At 42.4% G+C, this 10,301-nt stretch overlaps 1 protein-coding gene across 1 annotated transcript; it reads left to right on the top strand.

Annotated features, from left to right (window-relative positions):
• Positions 1-3,462: 3,462 nt before the first annotated feature.
• LOC122861523 (amphoterin-induced protein 1-like) lies at positions 3,463-8,573 on the top strand. Its single transcript, XM_044166044.1, has 2 exons — positions 3,463-3,721; positions 4,053-8,573. The coding sequence occupies exon 2, from the start codon at positions 4,119-4,121 to the stop codon at positions 5,652-5,654; it is 1,536 nt and encodes a 511-aa protein (XP_044021979.1). The 5' UTR covers positions 3,463-3,721; positions 4,053-4,118; the 3' UTR covers positions 5,655-8,573.
• Positions 8,574-10,301: the final 1,728 nt, after the last annotated feature.

Below are 10,301 nucleotides of genomic sequence, written 5' to 3'. Positions count from 1 at the left end.
ATTAGTACAAATTACATGACTATTATTTACTTTACACGAGCAGCATTGGGTAAGTGAGGATTTCTGTTGACAGAATGATGACTAGATTATTTTATTTAAAGTCTCTGGGATGTAAGTTATCTGGCCAATGTAAGTGAGACCTCACAGTGTGACTCGATCCACCACTGAAACCGTGCCCTGATTTCTGTGAAAACTCTTTACCAGGTAATGCGCCTCTCCTCTCTCCACACACAGTTGTTCATCTCACCTTCCAAATGTTTCCTTCACCCATCATTTTACACTGCACATGGAGTTGTCATTGTGTGCTTTCCTCACCATCTCCTCCTACCCTTGGCAACCAGACCTGTGTACCATTTCATCTTCACATCACTTTTTATGTGATGGTTTCTGTGTGAGGTGACCTTGTGCTCAGAAGATTGATAACAAAGTGTTTAATGTGCTGCTATACGTGAGCTGGATGGTTATCTGTCATGTTGACGTCTGCATCGTCGCCCTTTTCACCTTCTTCAGCTTTAGACTCTGTCTGCAAACATGGTCCCTGCCTTGCAGCTGTGGAAAAACATCTATAGTTGCCGTCAGTGAGTTTCCGTCCTCTGGAGATCACCTGCCTGCTCAGCTGTCTCTCATTCCCTCGTTCCCTCATTAACTTCCCAGCATACAGGCCAGTTTTCAGTACCAGTGTGTTGACCTGCTACTGTGATGGTGCAGCCTTTCCTGTTACTGTGATAGTTTAGGTGTTATCACTTCCTGGTTTATTGTGGTAGTATTCTTCTTCCCTTGTGTGTCTTGTGTTTTTACTTCCTGTCTGTGTTTTCCCTCCAGTTTTGATTGTTGGTCCTCCCTTGATTGTTTGCACCTGTGTCTCGTTATCTCACCTCCCCTAGGGTATTTAGTCTGGGTCTTTTCTTTGTTCAGGGTTGGATCATTGTTATACACATGGTGTTGGTCCTGCTGAGCATTGTCTCTGTAAGTTGTGTTGGATTCTTTATTCTCCCGTGGACCTTGTTTGGATTTTGTCTGCTCATTACCTGTCTGCTCACCTCTGCCTGTTCTTGCCTGCATTCCACCCCACAATAAACACGGTAGTCATCCGGCTACTTCACCCTGAGACCGCTTCCTCATTATCTGCTTTTGGGTCCACATACCTCCATACAGCACCCCTTACGACAGAATGATCCAACCAAACATGGACCCAGCAGGTAATAACTCGGAAGTAGCACCCTATCACTTAATGCTAGCTAACCGAGAGATTCTGCTAGGCCAGCACGGACAATTACTCCAGACTCTGACAGACAGCAAACAGGCCATGGTTTCCCAAATCACACAGCTAACCCAGCAGGTCTCCCGACTCACCACCCAGCTCTCAACAGCCGGTACCACCTCGCCTACAGATCCCGGTCATTCTCCACTACCCACACGGATCACTTCAGCTACTAGCCCTGATTGACTCGGGAGCGGAGGACTCTTTCCTGGACTCTCTGCTGGATGGCGGCAGCCATCACTCCCTGTCCTCGCCTCTGCCGCTGGATCTCAGCAGCCTGCGCTCACCGCCTTTGCCGGACCGCTGCAGCCTCAGGCGCCACCATCACACCCTACTGGAACACAGCAGACAGCAACCCCGGCCTTTTGGCAACTGCTCTCCGCTCCCGTACCCCCTGCTGGATCGCAGTCTAATCTCTTGCCGGCCGGTCCAGAGACTCTCGATCTTTGAAACCCTCAACATGAACCAAATAAACTGCCTCAACATTGCCCAATGTGCTATGTGTGTCTTTGAGTCGTCCTTACTGCTTACAAGTTATCCTAACTGCCAACAATACAATGAGTGTAGCCAGTTCAGTTGCATTAATGTGCACACACTGGGTTATGTCTAAACTTACAACTATATCCCAAGGCTGTTGGTGGGGCAATGCTGGTAACTGATTTTGTGTAACCTGAGTTGTGCTAATTTATTAGAAATTATTTGTTTGAGAATGAGCACCATTAAAGCCCAATATCCACTGATGTGACAAGAGCCTTAATGTGCTGTTGGTCCTGTTTAATTACCTGATCTTGAGGTCCAATTTTAACGCAGCTATTATCGACATTGTTATTTTAGTTTTGGTTCACTCTCTCATAGGATCATTTTCGGCAGCAGCTGTTTTCAGTTAAAAAGTTCTAAAAAGAAACACTGTACACTTCCTGCTCAGCACCAGACAGAGACAGTGAGCAACTAGCTGGTGAACATAGTGGAGTGTTTAGCAGCTGAAGAGCCAGATATTTGCCTCAGGAGTTGGTGGAGACCAAAAGAGAGTGAACAGAATGTACAGAAACACGACTCTAAATGAATGATAATGTTGCTCTATAACTGCTGGATGTTTAAATAAGCAACTAACAAGTTTGACCTATCAACTTAAAAGGTGATATGTCAATGTTGTGTTTGCAAATTGTTTACATTGTGGCCAAAAAGACCTTCATTGTTTTGGTTTTGTGATTATATGTTGAATATTCCTAAAATTATGTGTTTAATCAAATTGCAAACCTGCGGCCAGGTAGTATTATAATATAGAAAACTGTAAACATTGCACAGAAAGTTGGAGGAAGGAGTGGTTAATAGGTTTCCAAGAATCTCAGTTTTGCCCCCTGTAACAGGTTAATCTGGCCATGATCCCTAAACTAAAAAGCAAGGGTTGAATTTTAACAAAGGACAAGATGTAAAAAACAGTTTACAGTAATAACTAAAATCAATGGTACGAGTCACAATGCTTCATGTTTAAATCTCACTAATATAATGTAATGGCGGAAGTGTTTAATCCAGTTCACAGGACAGGACTCTAAGCATGCTGCTCTGAACTCTCCATTTTCATCCCTCACACACTGCTGCATGCACATCACGTCCTGTGATAAAGACTGCTGCAGCTGCAGTTCCCACACACAATGAGTGTTTGCCCTGTCCTTCACCACGGTAATAAGATGAACCAGTAGGAATTGCTTCATCATTAAAGACGTCATGGCACTGAATGAGCCACTGCTAGTTAATGCGTCCTTAAAGGGAAGAAACTATCCCAGAGGACCCCCCACCCCTTTGTTTTAGAAAAAATGCATCATGATATGGGCCAAAATAATAATCGAATGAGCACTGAGGAGGGAAAAGACAAAAGGGACAATCAGCCTTCAGCAATCCTCCTGCTGGAGGGTTGGAGCTCATCTCAAATACAATTCCCAGATGTTTACCACACTGCATGGCAACATTCAACATGTTTATTAAAGACAGTAAAATGTTTTAAACACTGTAGCTGATTTCAGACACATAATGTGATGTTGTTATGGCTGTCAGTTTAATAGTAGGCTAGTGTACTTGAAGGATGCTGAGGATCCCACTTATAATGTTGGACACTTCAAATTCACCTCTTTAGTGTTAAAAATAGTCATGTGTCTTATTTGAAGGTAGTGTAAATACGAGAGAGAGAGAGAGAGGGCGGGGGGTGACACACCCCCTGATCTGCTGTATGCGCCCCTCAGATCAGATCAACTATCAGATGGTTGTATTTCCTCATCAGTGAAGAACGCAGACAGGCTTTTCCGGTCATTCACTACGTACCGATGATAGGCAGGAGAGGGACAGCTGATCGCCGCTGTTGTGATGAAGAGGATGAGACTGTCCTGTAGCGGATCATCGCCAAGACTGGACTGTTGTTGAAGACTCCCCCCATTTTCTCTTCGGATGTTAAGAAACCGACACAAGGTAACGCACTAGGACACTTGTGTCTGCCGGGACAAATGTCTGTGACACAGTGAGGAGATTTAATGATGGGAACGCCGGTCAGATGAAACGAACAACAGCATGTTAATAATCTTGTCGGCAAATGGGTTTTCTAATTAATTTGATGCCAAGACTAATCTCGCTAATTACTGATTTGCTGAGCACCCATAACTTTTTGACCATCTAGTAACCTAGCTGCTGCATTGAGCATTAATGTCGTCATATAAAGGACTAACATCACAGCTTTCATCATTTAGATCCTCAGTAAAACAGTGCTGATTTATTGATCTCATTGTACAATATGCCCTTACAGCTCCATGACCCTCCACTGTGAAGACTAGAACACATCCAGACTCCTATAGTTTATAATCCTGACATAATGGGGGGGTCACTCTGGACTTCCCATCGTGCCACTGGAGTAGTGTTCAGAAGAAGGAGCTTTATCACAGTTCTACCTCTGGCTTTATTGTTGTCAACAGTGAGAGGCAGTGCACAGTTTATGGGAAGCCCTCTGGACTGCCACAAGACTTGTGTGTGTGCCAGCAACATCGTCAGCTGTTCCAAGATGAATCTATCCTACGTTCCCACCGCTCTTCCACAATATACAGCTGTTTTGGACCTCAGCTTCAACTTCATCACCAGGCTACGGGCTGAGTGGACCCCCAAAAATCTCAGCAGACTACACAGTCTGCTGCTCAACCACAACGGCCTCACCTTCCTCTCCTCTGAGGCATTTGTGTATGTGACGAAGCTTCGTTACCTGGACCTTTCCTCTAATGGCCTCCGCCTGCTGGACGAGGTCATTTTTGAGCCTCTGAAGCACCTGGAGGTGCTGCTGCTTTATAACAACCGCATCTCTCAGATAGATCGCTCCGCCTTCTCTGGCCTAGTCAGACTGCAGAGGCTCTACCTGAGCCAGAACCAGATCTCACGCTTCCCCTTGGAGCTGGTGAAGGAGCAGAGCCGACTGGAAACTCTTAGACTGCTGGATGTGTCCGCCAACCGAATCAAAGCCCTGCCCCTGCGTGAGCTTCAGGCTCTGCCCGCCTGGATCAAGAACAGCCTGTACTTCCACAACAACCCTCTGCCCTGCAGCTGTGAGCTGTATGACGTGGTGGCACACTGGCACCTCAAGGAGCTCAGCTCTGTCACTGACTTCAAGGGCAGCCACACTTGTGTGCTACCAGGTCTGCAGAAGGAGAAAATGGCCATACTGGATCTAGACAAGGTCTATTTGAACTGCAGTGAGGTCAGAATTAAGGATGAAGAAGCCTATCTGGAGCAGTTCCTGGTCCTGGACTGTGACACCAAGCAAAAGGATGTGGTGAAGAGCTGGGCGCTGCCTGGAGACATCCCAGTGTCTCCGGCATACAAGACTGCCGTGATGCGTCCTGGTGGCAGCCTCCAGATTGGGCCCTTGAAGGTAGAGGACTCAGGGGTCTACACCTGCTACGCCACCAGCGACTCCTTCAACGAGACGCTGTATGTAACTGTGGTGGTGTTTAATTCCACCACGAGTGGTGGATTGGAGAACCTAAAAACAGCTTACACCACCCTCATAGCATGTCTGGTCAGTGTCGTGATGGTTCTCATCTACCTCTATCTCCCACCCTGCCGCTGCGCTTGTTGTCCAGGTCAGGGTCTGGAGAAAAGCGACCCCGGAGACAGCCTCCACTCTTCAACTGTTAGCATCTCTCAGGCATACGAGGAGACAGGGCAAGAAAGAGTGGAGGGCGGAGGCTTTCCCTACAGACATGTGGCCCTCCTGGAACCCAAGGACCAGCTGGAGCAGAACGGGAGGTTGAACCCAATAGGCGAGGAAGATGAGGAGTGGCAGGGAGACAACAGGGAGAGAAGGAGGGCTGACGCAGAGTCTGTCAGCTCTGCGTGCTCCGATACCCCCATGGTGGTGTAAAAGTCAGAGGCACGGCCTGCGGGGTAAAACAGGGATGGCTCGATCCATGTGGCTGCTCCACAGAGATTTGCGTGCTTTGAATGTGTGCAAGATTCAAAAGTTAGCATCTTCCAAACAAAGTTAAAGCTTTAGTTGGCTCTCACAGCTGGTGGCACTGTACTGTTGATAGAAAATAAAATGCAATTAATGCTCCTATTATTTTCAGTAGTGTCACTTCTACTGCAAGTTATTGGCTGGCCCTGCAAGAAATTGCTATGCAGCATAAGAGTTTGAAATATTTTTTGCATTTTTGATAGAAGTCCATCAGAAAATTAAAAAAGAAAAACACTAACCCTCAGCACTAATTACTCAGAGACAACAAAGAGCATGAAAACATTTTTGATGTTATTCCTCAACTTAGCAGGCTTCTTTTATCCGCTGGGGATCACGGTACTACAAAGATTGAAAGTTTTAAAGATGTTGGATAGAAGCTGCTGCTTGAGAGAGAAGCTAATTTTTATGCAGAGCTTGAAGAGCTCACTTAATTATTACTGCAAGATATTTAATTTTAATGCTGTGTTTTACATTCCTGTGTGGTTCTGTTGGCCTTTACAGGACATGATACTGTAAGGATTACTCTTATGCAATCTTATCTATTTATATAATTTTAGATTTGAGTGTGATTTAATGCTCAATGAATAATATGTGTGTTTGCAGTAACTGACCTTCTGTTTTTAAATACTGCTTTGACAATTTCTTTAAACCTTGTCTGCAGGTCTATATTAAGTCGTTTTGGATTCAGCATAATTACAGAATCATCAACCCAACTTCTTGCAATTCACTCATAATCATAATTTCTATTAAATTTAGTTTGAATTGTTGATAACATGATAAGCATGATAACAAAACGTTTTCAGATAAACCAGACTACATCCAGTGTTGTGGCAATTACCCACAATGACCACATACATACTGCAGGTATTACTGAAACTGATATCTAGTTGTTTACATCAATATAAATACAACTATTGACTATTAACAGACAAATGTATATGAAATATTGACTTAAGATGAGCCAGTTATTTCACCCAGTAATTTCATCGCATGATACTTTACAGGTGACGCTGCAAAATATATATATATAAATATATATAAATAAAGAAACACTGTTATATAATATTGATGAGATCCAGTAGTGCACAATAATTGTTACACAAAGATTTTGATTTCCTGATTGCAACATATCTGCTTACTCTAACCATTGTATGGCCTCATATGCATTTATGCCCTTTTTTTTTTAAAGGAAGGAGGAAGTTTCTTTCAGAGCACATATTTATTAGTACATTAACATTTGCTGCATGGTCTGCAGAGATATCACAGTTTCCGGTTCAGAAAAAAATAAGCATTGTAATGAGCTAAAGGTCATTTAAAGCTTAAAAAAACATTCCACAAGTCAGCAAAGTCACCCAGCTTTCCAGACTTTGTCTCCTGATGGCAGATTTCAGCCTCAGTTCTTCAGTTTGAACTGTTTAGAAAGGGTTAATCATGTTCAAAAAATACTATAATGGCAATTCTAGTTCAGACTGGATACATGACAGTGAGTTCAAATTCCTAAAATAAACCTACAGTGTTGTTACGATGCAGTTAAAACGATATGTTAAGTGTGAGATTCAGATTGGTAACATAAATGTACATCCTGCCATATCAGACAGTTAATAGCAGCCAGGAAGCATCGCCCGGGGGAAACAACTGAGAGCGAGTACCATCTACTGAAAGCTTCTAGGCATTAGTGCCCAACCCTGAACAAATCAGCAAATGTCAGCCAGCCAGTCAGCAGTCTCATAAACACAGTCAGAAATAGCAGCTAGTAGTGGAGCCAGCACGCAGGCTGCCTCACAGAGCTGAAATGTAAATATAGAAGTAGCAGTTTTCAAACACATCTTAATTTTAGTTACATTGCTAAAATACCTTCAAATTGTTGATTTTAGAGACTCACATCAAAATCTGTTGTCCATCGTATGTGCACACATGGATAGAAATCAGGAAAAAACAGGAGATAAAGTCCTGCACAAACTTAAATTTGCTCTGGCTCTGTTGCCTGCTAATGAATGATTATCATGGAACATAGTTTAGAGTAATACTACTACTAATAATAGAAAAATAATACCTAGTAGTAATGATAATAATGATAAAAACTGCTAGCTGACATTTTACTCAATAAATTCCAGCTGCTCATTACAGATCACACACACATGATAACAGTGAAGCAAGTTAACAGCAAAACACACCAATCCCACATGAGAGGTGTAGCAATGTACAGTAAATGTACTTTTATTTTGAAAGAACTAGTATTTGTATCTTTTCACTTTTCATGGTGCTTTTTTAGGATAATTTAGGTTAATCAACACCTTAATTAAATGTCTCCATGGGAATTATAGCACTGAACATTGTCATGACATCGTGAGGATGGTCTAATAGCATAATGTAGCTACATCATGAGCAACTTCATTGAATTTATATCTCTCAAAAGGAGCACATACTGTATCTACTGTATGCTAATGCTGTAATATCTTTTTTTTTCCTATGAAAGGTACTGATAACCAAAGACTGAGTTACATGCTGAGAATTAATAACCTACATGTTCAGTGTTTACAGTCAGAACAGTTATATTGTCATCAGTATGTTTAGGTTACCTACTGTATTTCTGTGTAAAGACACAAACTTTAATTTTAATATATGCAATCCTGTATAAGGACTTACTGTATTTTATTATTTGCTGTATTATATCTTGTCTATTACTGCTATTGCTCCTGTATTTCATAAACTACAAAAATATGGCAACAAAGAATGAGTGATATCCACTATATTCCTGTAAGGTGAATGCAATGAATCTGTCAAACAGCAGTTACAGAACTTTAAAAAATAAAAGTTGAAGGAATAGTTTGACATTATGGGAAATAATTTGCTTTCTTGCAGAGACTTAAATGAGAAGATTGATACCACTCTCATGTTTGTATGTTAAATAGGAAGCTACAGATAGCAACCGGTTAGCTTAGCTTAGCTTAACATAAAGACTGGAAATAGCTAGCCCGGCTCACTAATGAATATATTATATCTACTTTGTTTAATCTGTACAAAAACCAAAGTGTAAAAACAACATGTTTGTGACGACAGGACTCCAGGAAGTCATTGCGCTCTGCCATGAAACAGCACATAACCCCCTGTAAAACCACATACAACGTGTTAATTAGTGAGCTTTAGTGGTGCTGGTAGGTAGATTTTGTTACCCTTTGGCAGAGCCACACTAGCAGTTTCCCCCTGTTTCCAGTCTTTATGCTAAGCAAAGCTAACTAGCTGCTGGCGATACCTTCATATTTACCATACACACATGAGAGTGGTATCAAACTTCTCATCTAACTCTCTGCAAGAAAGTGACTAAGCGTATTTTCCAAAATGTCAAACTTTTCTTTTAACTGCTCCAGATGTGACAGAACAGATATGATAATGACCTGATCTTGATGTCTGTTTTTTTTTTTTTTTTTTTGGCTAAGATCAGGCTTCAGTTGGCCAAGTTAGCGTGGAGCTCCACTGGCTTCAGTTTCTGTATGACACTAATGACACAGCCTTGTTCACTTGAGGGTGAAATGGGAGCCCACACAGTTCACTGGAGCAGAAACCGTTCACCCAGGGAGATGTATTTATTGTACCTGTCCTTCAGACTTACTTTCTTCTGGCAACATTCGGTGTTGCTGGCTTTTCACCCTTATTTGGGTTGTTGACCACAAGATCTCCCTGAGCAGAGTGAGCACTCTGGTCTGTAGTCACTCTCCTCTGCCTGTTTCTGTCCGGGACTGAACACTCAGTTGGATCAGCGTTATATTGGCCTCAAGACAATTTATGTCTCCGATTTCAGTTAAAAAATGTTATCTTGATGTTGTGTAGTTGTAGCAATAAGCATAATCATTATGTGGAACATGATACATCACATTTCTTCATGTGACAGTGCAGCAAATGTGTGCAGAATCATTATTATAAGGAGTTAATTTTTTGTTCAGAAGTTGGTCCATCTTTCTGAGAGATGCTGCAGTGTGAAACCTGAAACCTGCTGTCCTGCAACCCCTTTGCAGGATGAATGATTGAAGCAGTCTGCAGGGATGTCCATGCTCCCTGCTTCAGTAGCTGCTGTCTCATGTTACAATGTTTACCAGCCAGGTGTGTGTAACTAAATTTAGCCATTTGGAAAAATGCAGTGTAACATTGCAGAATTAAGAGTATTTCATAATTAAAATGTTAAATGGAAATAAGTGTGTTCATAGGAGGTATGGCAGGGTTAATGATAGATCTGTGTGTCGATGCACATGTTTAAATGGAAAAGAGCTGAATGACGCATCCCCATTGGATATTAAATCACAGATCATAATTAGAACAAATGCAGCAGCCTGAAGAAAATCTCAGATCACTGAACATCACAGACACAGATGGCATGAATGTAAGCCAGCGCCTGTTGACAATGAATGACTGGCATTTGGTTCTGTGTTTTAGAGACTGAATTCTAAGTAAGATGAGTCATCCTCTCCTCAGACCCCTCCCAGGAGAATCACATGAATGATGACGTGACTGAATGTGCAGCTCGGTGAGTCGTGTGCCATCTAGTGGCCACCAAAACAC

This window comes from Siniperca chuatsi, linkage group LG2, assembly GCF_020085105.1.
Source record: "Siniperca chuatsi isolate FFG_IHB_CAS linkage group LG2, ASM2008510v1, whole genome shotgun sequence".
In the NCBI taxonomy this organism is placed as follows: domain Eukaryota; kingdom Metazoa; phylum Chordata; class Actinopteri; order Centrarchiformes; family Sinipercidae; genus Siniperca; species Siniperca chuatsi.
Note: the sequence above shows the minus strand (reverse complement) of the source record. Positions and strands in the feature narration are given on the sequence as shown.

Excerpts from the sequence above, each read along its gene's own strand:
- LOC122861523 (XM_044166044.1), top strand. The coding sequence starts at position 4,119 with ATGGGGGGGTCACTCTGGACTTCCCATCGTGCCACTGGAGTAGTGTTC.